Raw genomic sequence first — 15,948 nt, 5'->3', positions numbered from 1 at the left:
ATTTCTTTTGAATTAATCCCTTCTTCTGAAATATAAGAACCTCTCCTGGTTTTAATGGCACTTTGGATTTCCTTACTTTCTGTTCCACTTCCAAACCCAAATAGATGCTGACAAGCTGACACAGTGACATGGAAGAGGGAAAGAAGTTGGAAAGTACTACTACAAATAAACCCAATGCCTAACAATGAAAAATGAAAAATAAGAACAATAATAATAATAATAAAGATAAAAGATGAAGTAACAAGTTTTTAGTTTTTTTGTTTATTCCAAATGACATGTGGATGATCTGATATCCTCGTGTTGGTGTTGTTCCCAGACCATCATGAAAATGTTGTTCTAGGTTCAACATTGCAAGTGACCAATCACATTGTTGTGACGTTATTCTTTTGCGCGCCAAGCCATTCGTGCATTTATGAAATTCCAATGTTGCAAGGACAATATCAATTCTGCTTACTGTTTATTAAAGGGTTAGGGTCAGGGTCCGTTGATCGGCGGACAGAGGCAGTTTCATGCAGCTTTAGTACAGTTTTTTGTTTTACGCCGGTTTTTCCCGAAGTTGCAAAAGTATGACGTCACAACATTCTGATTGGTCACTTGCAATGTTGATCCTGGAACAACATTTAGTATGATGATCTGGGAACAACACCAACACGAGGATATCAGATCAACCGTGACATGTGATGACAAACACCATAATGGAAGGCCTTAGTCATCACATGCTTAAACTCATCATATATTTTTTGCATATGCTGAACAGGCAGTCAGACATGCTGTAACTGTGGGGTAGAAAACAGCATGAACACCAGTCCTCGAGGGCATGGAAAAGTTGCATGACACTGGCCCTTGAGGACTGGAGTTTGAGACCCCTGTCATATGGAATATGACAGGTGTGTTGAACTGCATGAATACTCTGAAGTTTCTCTTCTCTTCTGGCAGGACAGTAATGTGGCCTTGTCCTGTGAGCCACTGTAAGGATGTACTTAGAGTAGAACTGGACTGTCACCGGCCTCAGGCTCTTCACCCTTTTCAAAGACAAAGCAGTCATTTAGATAAAATATTAGATATTGTTTACCTGTAAATGCACAAAGAGAATTTAGAAATGTAATTATTGTCAAGAATGAACAAGCACTGATAGTGTAATCTACAGCTGTGGCCAAACGTTTAGAGAATGAGAAGTGTTGTTTGCTTATTTACAAAGTTTGCTGTTTCAGTGATAGTTGTATATCACATTATATCACTTCAAACAGAGGTGCTCCAGTAATGCTTCACTAATGAATTAGACTAACTATTCACTTTAGCTAAAGTTATTAAGTTAGCTAAAGAGTTGGGATGCTGTGTAAGACATAAATAAAGCTAAAATACAAAGGTTTGGACACCGTTTTGCATGTTTCCCTACTGTAGGGGTCTCTGCAAGCATACAGAGGGGGTACTCTGAGAGGGTACAAGATGACAACTTTGGAATTCTACTAGAAACCGTCGATCATATTTGTCAAAGCTGAATTCAGGGCAAACTACGCTAAATTAGCGTTTTTAGCTAGCAGCTGCAATAAGCATAAAAGTTACCTTACGGCTATCATTTGTTAACATGACGCTTGTTCTTATACGTGTAATACATTTGTTATTAACCTGATAGTTTATCTGCTGGTCATTCGACATGACGAATGACTTCTGAAGTCTTAATTCAGCTCAAGACGCTGTAGATTCCCGTCAGTAACACTTTCGGTCCGCTAGTAAAACGTAGTTCTATTAATCTGCGCTTGAACCGGAACCGGATGTAAGTTCCAAAAAACTGAATTTTGGAACTGAAATTGAATTGTAGAAGTGAAACTGAATGGTGAGAAGTGAAACTGAAATTATTCGAGAGCTGAATTTTTAAAGGATAAAATGCAGTTTCAAAGCAAATAAATTCATTTTCAAAATATAAAATTCAATTTCAATTTAGTGATCATCATTTTCAAATCATAAATTCAATTTCAAATTAGACTAATTCAAATTCAGTTTTCAAAAGCATTTATTCAAGTTACAATTCAGATTCAATCTGAGCAATTCAAATTCAAATTTAACTTATTCAAATTCAGTTTCTGATGGCACAGATTTCTGCCCATAGTTCGCTCACAACTTTCTAATTTGACCTCAGTGAACAGTTTGCTGCTGAGTTTATGGGCTCGGTCCCTCATGGAAAAAAAAAAGAAACAAGAATTAGGCCCATTTTGTAAATTCGCATCGTACTTTTCAGAAAGAAGGGTTATCCAGAGTGTGCTCATTGTTGGAGATTAACAGCCTGAGCTACTCTTTTGTGGTCATGTCCAGGGGCGTAATTTCCAGAGGGGGTTAGGGAGGTTATGACCTCCCCAATAATCAGACCCAACAAATATAAGAATTATCAAGTATCTTGCATAAATAGGCTGTTGATTTTCTTTACTCATTTCAGGTATTACCAGCAAAATAGTTGCTAATCATCAGGGAATTTACCCAGATTTATTTATTTATGTAGACAGAGATCTTGACCCCCCCAATGTTCAGCACAAAGTTACGGTCATGGTCATGTCCTGCTTCAAAAAAGGATTTCCCATGGGTGCTGTCACGGTAACTATGTCCATTATTATTTTATTTTCTCTGTGAGGTTACAGTCGGCCTTTGCATGGAGTTTTTAATATATATGTAGAGACTGAGAAGAGTCACTTGGACAGATGTATTCAATAAAATAAATAAATACATAAATATGTTCTGTTTAAGAAAGTCTGTGAGGCGTACACTTTTTTTACTTTCAACGCGCCACATACACATTTTATGACTAGCAGGGGTTCAGATTACCATTTTGTGGGATGATGAAGTGTAACAACCAGCATAAGTCCACATGAGAAGGCAGGCTTTTCTGCCATTACCGTCTTTGGCTATGGCCTCACAAACTGCCCAGAACCTTGAAAAATTACTCTAAGGTGGTACCTGGTGCATTAAAATGTGATGCCAAAGGGACTAAGCATCAGTATATGAGTTGGGAATGAGACCAGGTATGGAGGAGGATTTCTGAAAGCAGTCAACCAACTCCTGCTCCTTTTTGTGGATCAAAAAAATTGAAAAAAATGTTATTTTTCTTGGTAGACTTTTTTATTTATTTTTCAAATATTTTTTTGGTGATGTTTTTTCCCCTTGGTGAAGCCTCAGAAGCATCACCCCCAGACCTAAAGCACAGAAAGTCACAGTTGTTTGCCTTCTGTGCTGTTTCATGTTCAGAAAGTTTCACAGGAGTTCATTGTGTCAGGTCTTCCAGTGTCTGAAAAGATGCAGAGAGTGTGTGTTTGTGTGTCTGTGTCGACCACCGGGGAGAGATAAGTCACTGCTTGAACTTGCGCCAGACATATCGCGCTAAATGCACATAGTATGTGGCTGTTCGGGAGAAATTCATTTCAGTTTGAAAGAAGGAGAATGTTGTCTTCAGGATGGACAACCGACATTCACAGCATCACAGAAACAAAAAAAATAGTATGCATCTAGCATGCTGTCAGTGGGTGTATTTTTTGTGGGCAGAGGGTCAGAATTTATCCAGAATCTCCAGCTCTGGAGGAATAAAGGGAGTCTGTGGCGATAATGCTCCAGCTCGTCAGATGCTCAGAGATGATCCAAGGCAGGGACATCATATCCTGGCTAAGCCTCCAGTAACCCACCCCCTCCCTTTCCCCCAGCTTGCTGAGAGGAGCCAGAGGAAAGACATGGAACAGGGAATTATCTTGTAGACTTGATTGAACACACCCTATGTTTCAGCGTATCTGCAGTCCAGAGTAAATTGTTGTTTATCATGCTGCAGCAGAACCTCTGCTGATTAATCTGTAGGACCAAAGGAAAGGCGGGAAGGAGGTTGGGGTTAATTTTTTCTTTTTTGTTACCCATAATTTTACAGTTTCAGCTCGATATCCTCGCTGAAAATTGTTCTTAAGATTTGAGTTGATAAAAATGTTAATGCAGTCATGTGAGCTTAAACAGCACCAGCTTCTCCAGCTACATTCATGCTATAATAGCTTGTTGCTGGGTGTTGTTTAACCTGAAATGACCTGCAGACACTGTTTGGAGAGGAAAAAAATATTTAGGTTGCAAACGTGACTAGAATTATTCACTAAATAATAAATAATTTATGTAGGATTACAACACAATTAAACACAATATTTCTTTCGCTAACTAAACATGGCTTTGGGTTGTTATGAGTTAAAGGTGGATTTCTTAAGTCTTCATCCTTCTGGTTTATAGAAGGTGCAAAGCTGTAAATTAGCTGCCAATAAGCTTTGCAAGTAAACACCACACTGGCTTCTATACAGCACCCTTTGGACTTAATAATACTACTAACAATAATGTAGGTTTATTACGTGCTTGGCGAAGCTGTCAGGGATTTATAGATCTTTATGACTTTAACATGCAGCTGCACTGAATACAAACATGACTTCAGGGCCCGACCTGAACATGGGTTTGTCTGTTTTTTGGTGAATAAGTCACGCAATGTAATGCCAGACAGTATTATAGGAATCCATCTCTGGCAGGTTTTCAAGCATGTTTTCCAGCAGTTTAGTCATTGACAGGTTTTCCACTTCTGTTTAGTCTTGGGAGTCAAGTCTTAACTCCTGTACGCTATTGACTTCAACAAAGACTGTTAGGAGTGCATTTAGTATTCAGCATAATTAGTCATTAAACATTTACCAGCGTTGTTTTAACTCTCGCATGTATCATTTTTTTTCTTTGAAGTATTTCATTGGAAAAATTAAAGAATCATTTAGAAATGCTAATTAGGTTTTTCTCACGTTTGTTTACTCTGACTCCCATACGCAATTGTTTTTTTTTCCCTTCCTGCCTTTTTTTATTTATTTAAAAGAGTTATTAGAAACAGAAAAAATATATATTTTAATGGTCCATTTTAATTGGTCTCCAGGGAAATGGTTAGTATGCCAACCCACCCTGAAGTTAAAAGGCTACCTCATGCCATGATAGATAGATAGATAGATAGATAGATAGATAGATAGATAGATAGGAGTGTTCTTGGCACATTAGGGTTTCAAGGCTGAATGTTATGTTTCTCACACTGTGTCTTTTGTGGCACCTCGCCTTGGTCAACTCTAGCAAACTCTAGCAAAAGAGAAAGGATTTGATTATTTTGTCAACCTTTTCCATTGCCTTGATCTTAACTGGGGTGAAAGCACACAAAACAGAAAGGATGAAGTGTCCATGGGTACTTCTTCCTATTGTGTGCAAAAAATTTGCCAGTCTCAAAAGATACAATAAACAGGGAGGTTAAGTTCAATGGCATAGCTTCCATTCAGCTTCAGTTTTTATTAGTTGCAGTCAGGCCTTCACTTGCATCTGAGCACCTCTGTTAAATGTCACTGTTGTATTGGTACATCTTCGAATCATTGTTTGGGTTATTACAAAAGACACGGGGAATCTATTTAGCGGGCGAGCATTGACATTGGAATTCAGCTGAGGACAATGTTGTGCTCTATTGACGGTCTGCTACAACAGCAATACAAAAAAATGATTTGGTGGAGATTGCCCACGTATGCTCATTTCATTACGTTCATTTCCTTTTCGAATGGCAACAAATACAAGAGCTGCGGATGTTAGCAGTTCAATGCAGTAAAAATGGCTATTGACAGTCCTTAAGTTTACTCTGCAGCAATGCTTCATTGTCCTGCCCTTGTCCTGGAAATAGTTACTCTGAGGCTCTATTCAGTGCAAGTGAAGGGTTTTTTTTGTCTGTATCAATGCACGAGAGTCATTGTTTCAATTATATCCATGTAATTACATCTATAAATTATAATGCGTGTGTGTGTTGGGTTGAAGCATGTGTGCTGAAATTCCTCATTATGTGAGTGGAAAACTATTAAAAGAAAAAGATGGGAAGGCTGAAATCATGTGTCCATGTAATCAGCCCGGTGACAGGCCTGCAGCTGTGATCTCTAACAGTGACAGTAGCAGTCAGATAGGATGCTCTGTTACTGACCAGAGAGGCAATTAGTCATTCCAGTACAGAGCTGGAAAGGTGCGACTGTAAAGCATGTGGTACTGGGAGTTCAGCGGAGCAGATTTCACCACCGTGCAGACACAGGCATCAGTTGCAAATCCTCTTTATTCCCCCATAAATCCCCACGGCTGTGCACATCCTGTCAGGACGCCTGTGTGGGCATGTCAGCACTCCCCGACCGAGCCGTGAGCAGAGCTGTGCTGGCTGTATGGACACCAGCCACATTACAGACATAATCAAATTCTACTTAATTCAAGTGAGGCCACAAAGGCTGCTTTAATAATACTGCCTGTCATTTGGAGGTTTTTTCCTGCTCCTAGCACAGTCGAGTATTATATATATACTGAACATGTATGCCGGAAGGAATCACAATCTTGATCCTGGATGTGCTGGAGGAGTGAGTGACAAAGGCATCATCACGGCAATGTGGACGAATGATAGTAGTGTTACAGTAACACTTTATGAGGTAAATCTGCTCCTGCTCCTGTCAGAGATCAGGGTCAGACACAGATCAGCATTTCTGGAGAGGAAACCTTTGTACTGTTTATTTAACGTTGCTATTCTACAATGTTCTGCTTACTCAGTCTTTCATGTGAGCGACATGCAACCTTACAGGATCACAAATGAGGTGTGTCCGTAATTTGTGACATGCATTGTTGGCAGGTTAAGTGCTGGCTGCAAGTAGGAAAAGAAGGTTTCCTAGTAATCACAAGGTAGCGCTTTCCACCTGCCTGCATGTCAAAACATCTTTAAGTAAACACTAAACTTGATTGGCTCCTGATATTTGGTACATGTGTGTTTGCATTAGTTAATAAAATGTGTATGAACTTTTTGGTTTCTTTTAATCAAGGTTGAATTATTCTGAAGCATTCAGCAGCTTGCTGGAATCATTTTTTTCAGTTTATTTCATTTGGAGATCTGCTCTGCAGGTGTTAAGCCATGAATTTAATTCACAAAAGGCCCTTTTGTAAAAGGTAGTAATGTTATTACACTTGCATTAGACTATTGTGTGAGAATGTGGTTTTTTAATCTTTTTACAGGGATCTTTAGTCAGGAAGCTCCTCATCAAGTGATGATGAGCCAAAAAATTAAACTTTTGTATAAGTGTGTCATTTTTAAATGGGTTAATCCAGCAATTCACTGTCTGGCACTTATCTATCCACAGGTGGCATTTGTTAAATTGCTGTTAAAGTCTCAAAAAATCTTGAATTCACCTTTTGTGAACCCAAAAGAAGCCTTTTGGTTCCTTTCATCTGACTTAGATATGGCCACCAAATGTATGTAGCAAAGTAGCAAAGGCTGTTTATTGTCAGAAGCTGCTGGCATCGCAGAGATAAGCACAAGGTGTCCTTTGGCACTGGTTCTTATAGGAAGGCTGGAGGTGTGTTGGTGGCTTTAGTCACAATTGTCTCAGCCAGGAGATTTTTCAAAGTCACTCACTGCATTTAGGGAGGTCTGTGCTTTGTTTTCAGTCAGCGATTAGCTTCAGTTTTAACCCTTTTTTTGATGATGTTCAGGCACCACAGCTAACCTGTGGTTTGAAGTAAATATCATCCAATTTTAGTCCAGCACTAAAAGAAATAACACTTCAAAATATGCTTCATGGCAAGGGGTCAAGCGCTCATGAATCGACACCAAAAGATACCTAGTATCTCTTTGACAAAATGGAAAAATTTGGTTTCCTCGGAGTGAAAACTGTGTGGTTTATTCTGACTTTTAGCCTCTGATTTGATTCCTTAAAAAACTTCCGAAAACACTGCAAAAAAAGCAAAAAGTAGCATCTTACCAGCAGACCTACCCTGCCTGATAATAGAGAAGAATTCTGAAGACAGAGTAGTGCTTCTCACAGGTACTGACCTTTCTGTTAGGAATTACCGTAAAATGCACTTCAGACATTTGTGTTGCACAGCATTATTTTGCTACTGTTTGATTATCTCCTTGCAAAAAGCTGCAGGCTTCATTATCTATTGTATGTATACTAAATTTAAGACCATGCTTTTGCAGAACATCCTCTGCAGTAAGCACAGAGAGATAAAAATAAAAAACTAGTGTTGAGTAGTGTACTTAATGCAGGCAACATGAAATGCAACCAACCATAACAGCTGATACTGTAGGTATTATAGGATTTTTGGTTTCTCTCTGACATTTTTGTGATAGGTCTCGGTGCTTACTCTGGGCGAATTTTTCTACCTGTTAAATAAAAGTCTCCCTCGGTGTGCAGAGGCGGCTGAGACCCTGCATGTTTCCTGGTGGATGTGTCAAACGGAAGACAGCGGGGAGCAAGGTGAGGGCAGCAAGGTGTGGGGTGGGGAGTGAGCGAGGGAGGGGAGAGGAGACAGGACGGTTCGCAGGCCATTTAGTGGGTGCATGTTCATTAGCATGGAGCATGGGCTGTTCCCTCTCCTCGGGGAATGAGCCGCGCTATCTGACATCCTCGATACAGTAAACAAACTGCGCCTTGCACATCCCTGCTTCGCACACCCCAACGCACAGCAACGGCTTGCTCTGTGAAGACGAGTCCATTTTAAGGGATCGCTCAACTGAAACACAACTTTTCTCATTAATTAGTTTCATTGTAGCTCCGCTGCTAAGATGTCCCGGTGCTAAGCGAACGCAGCTTAAATAAGGTGTTGTTTTTTAGGCCGAGATCTGCCCGCGTCGCTCGTCTCAGACCCTTCGACTCGACTTATTACGCCCTCGCAGCTTTAAGAAATTCTGAACTCTCCGCTCGTCTTTTATCAAAATCATTCAAGTTCAGAGCATGACTAGTGAGATTGATGGAAAATTGAGCTGCTCCCTCATGCAGCAAAGAACAGTGGAGCCATTCCCTCACCCGCCACTCCTCCATCAGTCCAAATGTGCACAGATATAGACTATTGATAAATGCCTCTGAACTATTCTGAGACTAGAAATTTAAAGGCTTCAAATTTTGCCATGTTCTTCTGTGGTGCACGGATAAATCTGGCTAAGTGCTAGACAGTGATACTCTCTGACACCTGAGGCAGCCACGTATTTCTCTGCATGGGGACACCGGGCGCCAATTTATCTCCAGACTTGTGTCTATTTCTGATGATTGAGCTCTATAACTTCCAGAAATGGCCTCTTAAATCAGACTGTATTTTACAGTGTGTGAACCCTCGCTGAAATTGCAGACAGTGTCTACTGTTTCATGGTGAAATAACTGTCTTAAAACATTTTTCAACATCGCTCACTCAAGGGGCAGCTACATCAGCTATCGAAGCGCTAGAAATATCCACGTAACGAGCTGGGTTCAACAGTGTAACACCACAAATGTATGCTTAGACAGAAGTGTGACTTTTCTAAACCTGCTCAGAAAATAGATTCGATATTTTTTATTAATTAAACGACTGTTTTAAAGTCCCGAGCCAGCCCTAGTTTCTTTATATTTTATTTTCAATGAGCCAGATTTTCTAGTAATTTTATTAAAGTCTTGAGCGATCGTTCTCCAGACTTTCTGATGGTCTCACTCACCAAACTTAAGAGATGAATCACTGTTGTGTCTACATACAACAGACAACTTAGTTTCTAGCAGCCTGTCACAAAAATGCATAATTTGTTCCCATTTCTTAGTTAAATCTATGAAAAATGCAAAGATAGCACAGTATGACAGGATCAACAGTATATGACAGTGTTTGTGCACCAGTGATTCCTAATGAGACTTGGCATATCTCAGCGTGGTGTGCGCTGTGTCCTTAAAAACCTGGACAAACAGAGGGCAACAGAAGGAGTGGCGGGCCTAAACTCCCTACAGCAGATAAATAGTAAGTCGTGTCCTTAAGAAACAGAAAAAAATCCAGCAAAAACCTCACACAGGACCTGATACGTGCATCTGGCCCTTTTGGACACAGGGAGAAAGGCTAATGTCTTATACAGGCTAAGCCTACTCTTGAAGCCACTGAGGTGTTCGTTGGCGAGGGTGATGCGATGTCTCTGGTATGAATTAACTTATTAAACTTGATACAGTCCAATAACTTCAGCCTTACTCATCTTGTCCTTTAGATTCTTTAATTCCACGATTAACATAGCAGCGCAGGGGTTACAAACTATTTGCCTGCTTCCGATCAAAAACACATCTGCCACTAATTACGGTCACTCAAAAAGTGACCTCTAGCGGCATACATAAGGTATCAATCCAAAATTGGCTCCTACAGGTCTTATGGAGTGATGAATCCAACATTTGACATTTTTGGTTGAAATCATGGTCAATATTTATGGAGGAAGTCAAGTGAGAGGTGCAACAGTGAGTCTGCAGCCAGCCCTGTCATGGTTTGGAGCATTTCAGCCAGAGGTATTGAGATATTCCTAAAACTGATGGAATTATGAATGCAGAAAAATATAGTCAGATTTTAATCCACCTGGAAAGTATCTGATTGACAACAGCTTCATTTTTCACACTGCCAATGTAGTAAAAGCATACTGGAATAGAAACACACAGTGGCACACTATCAATCACAGATTAGCCTCCCCGGAGTCTGGACCTCAACATCATTGAAGCAGTGTGGGATTAGAACAAAACGTCAGCTAACATCCAAAGAAGAGCTTTGAATGTCGTTCAAGAACCTGGAGATCTATTCCTGAGACTACTTAGAGAAATTAAAACAAAGTTACGAATAAAGCTGTTGATACCAAATATTGACTTTCAAGCTTGTAGTAACAGTACAGAAACTATATTTCTGTCTTATGTTCGGTATTTGGATTTTTGTTTGCATGTTTCAGTAACTGCTGCACCTATTTCATGCTATCCTAGCAAAATATAAAGAAATAAAGGGTGAGCTGAGACTTTTGCGAGGTTCTTATTCACTCATTCTTTATCTATGCTGCCCTCATGTCTGTACATGTTACATTCAGGAGCGAGTTAACTTTAGTTAGCACAAAGAACAAGTTGCCGCAGAACTCGGAGAAGTAGCCTGGCACACAGTCCCTGTAAATTCACAGTACTTGAATTTGGTTAATTAGTGGAATTTTGTTACCGTAGGCCACAGTAGCCCACCACCAGCCCCTCATTTACAGGCTTTATGCTAAGTTAAACTAACAGGCTGCAGCCTGTAGCTTGTTATTTACCATGCAGTCACAACAGTGATATCGATTTTCTCATCTAACTGTTGGCGAGAAAGCCCATCTGCCTATTCCGCCAAAATGTTAAACGTCAGTGTTAAATGTAATACGTGAATGGGTTTGAATTTGAATTAACAGGTGCTTAATTTTAAACGGTTTTATAAAACAACCGCATTATAATGCCGCAGATAGAGCCTGGAAGGATATTGGTGAGGAAAAATGAAACATTGCTCTGAGTAAAAAGCATCAGTTTGGTTATTAGCAGGCTGAATCAAACTAAACTGAAATGATTTATAGCTTATTTTAAGGATTTAAGCAACATGTTGTGAACAGTTTACCTTCCTCTCTGGACCAGCTTGTGCTGTTTTATCATCTATTTTTCATTGGCAAATAACATAAGCTTGGTTTTTTTTCCTCAGCAGCTTTTTCAAGAGTTTCCACTCTGTGGTTAGGTCATGCTAAAATGCTCTGAGACAAAACAAACCAATTTCGTTTATTTTGGCAGCCTAATGATATAATAGCCACAGCTTCCAGTGCTGTCCACGTCTCTGTGAAGGTATTAGTTTTGTTGCTGCCTGAGAGGGTTTGCTGATCATGAAATTATTTACGGTTATTGTCCTCTTTTTAGACTCCAGAGCCGGGGAGGGGGCACCGCAGAAAATTGACCACGCTGTCATCGGTGGAGTGGTTGCTGTGGTGATGTTTGCCATCCTCTGCGCGCTCATTGTTCTTGGTCGATACTTTGCCAGACACAAAGGTAAAGCACCGGCAGGGCAATCATACTTGATCATGAACACATCTTAAGCGTTCAAGTGGGGTTTTTTGTTGCTTTTTCTTTGTTGCCGATGGAGTACAATGGGACTGAAGTGAACAAGAGAGTGACGAGGCGGCATGCAGCTAATTTGCGTGCGCTCTTTTGCAGGAACTTACTTCACGCATGAAGCCAAAGGGGCGGACGACGCAGCCGATGCGGATACGGCCATCATCAACGCGGAGGGGGGACACAACAACACAGACGAGAAGAAGGAGTATTATATTTAAACTGGACAGGCCAGGAGAGACGGGTGGGGATGCTGGTGGTTGTGATAGTGGTTGTGGTGGTGCTGTAGGAGCATTGTGTCTAACTCTGATTGGTTGAAGATGACTTAAAGGCAGGGAGGGCAATATTTAAAGAGAAGGAGAAGAAAGAAAAAGGCGGGAAAAGTTGGACTGACGTGGTGGCCAAGTGGTAAGAAGAAGAGGTGTTGCTGAGTGTTCTATTCGACCCTTCCTGGACAGCTGGGGCCTATTCTGTACAGTTCAGTTATTTTACAGACAATTTTGTGCCTTGTTCTCTTTCTTTTGTTTGTTTCGTTGTTTTCCCCTCACACGCCGGTTGAATTGGATTCGTTTTTTTGTCTTTTATCATGTACTCCACTTGATCTTTTGTTGCATTTGGCTTCGTCTATGTGTGCCGCAGCTAGCTTTGAGCTCATGTACCCAGATACAGCGTGATGAGCCTGCTCCTCAGTGCTTTTTTCTTTTTTTCTTTTTTTTGGAGCAATCTACAGAGTTCATTAACTGGAATACGGTGTCAACACATTTCTCCCCGCTGGGTCAAAGTCCAACAGTGCCTGCAAGTTCATCAGAGGCCCCCCCTCCTCCCCACATTCCCTCGTACAGGCAGGTCTGATTGGGTTTCAAGTATTACAGCGCAGATTTCCCTCAGCCCCTTTGAGGTCAGGTTCACTGTGTCGATTACTTATATAACAGTCGTGAGTAATTTTGCTCATCATAGAATGTATTTGTACATGAAGGTGATGTAAAAGTGGCGGTACGTACCATTTCGCACCAAACCACACAGTACAACCAATCCTTTGTGGTTTCTGACGATTAGTCGCTAAGAGGCTTTTGCCCAACTCCACCTACGATATCTCGGCAGCTGTAATGTGCCATGATATACAGTTCTAAGTTCTATATAGCCCTTTCTGTCATTTCTGATTGGGATACATAAATAATGAATCTATAATAGAGAGAGAATAACTCTACACAATGCCTTTTGCTAAGCTTCAGATAAGCTTGATGTCTCTATGATAAATAGAAAACTACAGCCAACAGCCAGCTAGCTTGAAACTTGGCTACCTTGAGCTTCACTGCAGCTTGTAAGTGTAGCTGATTCTACCCCTCTGCAGTAGTTATTGACCCAAAAGACTCTGTTTGCAGGTGTTATTATGGGTCAAACTTTACATTCACACATACACGCCTTACACAAAATAGGTCCTGCTACACTGATCGTAACATTTTATTTAAAGGTATTCATTAGCTGTTGGTATACCCTGCCATGTGTCTGTGCGCTTTTGTTTTAAATATGACATTTGTCACCTTTTCATACCACGCACGTAGTCTACCTTGGACCAAATCTAATAATTATAGTGCGCTTATACAGTATACAGCAAGTATAGCTTGTGTAAAGCATAGAGCTTTGCAGTGAGCTTCTCGCTAAATAACTGACTTTATTTGATGGCACACTATATTGGCCAGTTAACTGGGAGATGTTAAAAGGCCTTGAGTTATTAATTTTCCAAGGTTTTACCCTTTTATTTGCCGTATCTAAGGGAAGAAAGAATGTTAGGCCTTCAGTGTTTCCTGCCCATGTAAAATATCCTGGCACGTCTCTGTCAATACAGCACGTGAACAAAAAATTCACAGCTTATTTTTATTTTTTTTTGCCCTTACCCATACACAAGTATTGCTGCAAATATGAATGAGTTATATTTTCTTGCTGTGTTTTTAGACATTTCACCTTTGATAACTTGCGAGGGCTCTTGGCCATACAAGTTATCAAAGATTTGCAGATAGCTTTAGACTTGGGGGAAAGATAATTTTCTTACTGTCATCCTGCAGCCACAAACCTTCACAGACGAAGTGTCTGCTGTTAGAAATTTCTCTCTTTTTGTTCGACAACACAAATCGGCAGTGTGCACACGGCGCGCGCTTCATCTCTGACTAGAAGAGGAAAATCCGTTTGGTAATTAGCGAGTGATTTCAGTGTATTGCCTAAAATAATGGAGGAAAAAAAATCTGTAAATGTATTATGAAAAAGGATAACCACTGCCTTAAACCCACCTCTTGATACTTATCATTATAAAGGAAAAGACTGAAGGACTTAATTTAGTGCCTTCTCCTTTGATTTTGAGGCATATGGTTAGTATCATACAGTATCCTCATGTACACTCTTACAGTATACCTTGTATATATCCGTCCTTTTTAACTTACAGGGCCAATACTCATCCCAGTCGTCTGTCCGCGCACCATAGAGCGGCATCACAATTACAACCTGCAGCATAAAAAAGCTGGAATGAGTTTAAAGCTGGAAAAGAAAAATAGTATTGGCAGCTTCCACTGACTAGAATGTTGTATTCCAGGATATAGTACTTGTCTTAATTAATGACCACAAAAAAAGTGTTATTATCTCAGCTTCACTTCATTTATTATTTATTTGGATATTTTCAAGGACAAGGCTCTGTAGTACTGTATTATCAGAGAGGAATACTGTACTTAAAGCTATAATAAGCTACAATAAAAGTAACTTTTCTGGATTGTAGTTACAGTGTCATGGGAACAGTTATGTGCATGACCTTTTTGTTTTCTGGGATTTGATATTTATCATAAATGGTGATTGCTGCTTTTAATGGGGCAACGTTAAAAGATCGCCGGAAGCATCGTTCTAATTCCGTTTTTGATTTTGTTATTTTGAAATACTTGATATTGAGTATGTTTGTTTTCACTCTCTCAGGTTCATGAGTGTTAATAGTTGTGTTTTTTTGCATCTCAGGTAGAATGCAAATTTATGGCCCCAAGTATATACTGTAGTACCACAGCTATTCGAAAAAGTAAAGAAACCACAGGATGTACATGTTTTTCTCAGTTGTACAAGTTTATGTGTTCTTAATATGGTGCACTGTTACAGTAAACGTTAATTATTTTGCATAGACCTAGTTCACAAAGAAAGAAAAACTAGATTTGTTAAGCAGACAAAAATGATGTACAGTCAGTGTCAACAAAATCACGATGATGTTCATGAAACCTCTTCTTCTTCCTCCTCCTCCACTGTAACATTTTGCTCATGCAGTATCGGTTATTTAGTAATTATAGGATGTGACCACAGACAGTCAATCAAGCATCTGTTTGCATTCATAGATGAAGATGGTGTATTTACTGTGACATGAAGTTTTATCAACGATCTGTAACGTCTTGGATATTTGGATGAACTTTATGTTTAAAGCCTGGGGCGGCGGCGTGGGGAAGGGTCGGGAGCAGGGTGGGTGGGTCGCTTGTTTTATAACCCCACAATGGTTGTTTATGTTGTTGAATCTTAAATGTCTCTCTATTCCCAGGTGGCATATTTTCTTTTGTGTAGTGAAGAGGATGTTTCTCATATGGCCATGCATATTTTGTATTGGTTCACGCCAACATTTTTACAAAAGGAAAAAAAAATCAGAAGAGTACTTGTCTTAATAAAAAGATATCAATGTTTAAAGTGGTGTGCCGCTGTGACTTGATCAAAAAACATGGTTTCACTTTGTAGTCTTGTCCTGCTCGGAGACGGCGCTGAATTTATTAACTCGTATCTGTTGTCAAATTCACTCCGCCTGTTTACCATGCTGAATACATTAGCTGGATTGAACCTGCCTGCCTCATCCTGCGCTGCTGATACTCGTCAAACTCACAAAGGAAGAAAGGTCTCGCGTCGAGGCAAAAATACTGTACAGATGTAGATTCGTCGTGGGTGAGCAGCAGCAGTGGCAGCAATCTGATCTCCCATCAGTGACTGACACACGTGGCGTGGCACAGATAGAGGCGAGAAGTGTTTTAAATGACACGATGAC

At 40.2% G+C, this 15,948-nt stretch overlaps 1 protein-coding gene across 2 annotated transcripts in view; it reads left to right on the top strand.

Moving 5' to 3' along the window:
- The window catches only part of cadm1b (cell adhesion molecule 1b), a 164,290-nt gene extending 148,712 nt beyond the window's left edge, over nt 1-15,578 (top strand). For both annotated transcript variants that reach the window (XM_005739330.1, XM_005739329.1), the window contains 2 exons: nt 11,709-11,837; nt 12,003-15,578. In XM_005739330.1, the coding sequence (XP_005739387.1) occupies nt 11,709-11,837; nt 12,003-12,121 (248 nt within the window). In that variant the 3' untranslated portion in view covers nt 12,122-15,578. The remainder of the gene's footprint in view (nt 1-11,708; nt 11,838-12,002) is intronic.
- The last annotated feature ends 370 nt before the right edge of the window (nt 15,579-15,948 follow it).

Source organism: Pundamilia nyererei, unplaced genomic scaffold, assembly GCF_000239375.1.
Source record: "Pundamilia nyererei isolate P.nyererei 1_Seehausen unplaced genomic scaffold, PunNye1.0 scaffold00091, whole genome shotgun sequence".
NCBI lineage: Eukaryota > Metazoa > Chordata > Actinopteri > Cichliformes > Cichlidae > Pundamilia > Pundamilia nyererei.
The sequence above is the reverse complement of the archived record's forward strand: the minus strand, read 5'-3'. Positions and strand labels throughout refer to the sequence as shown.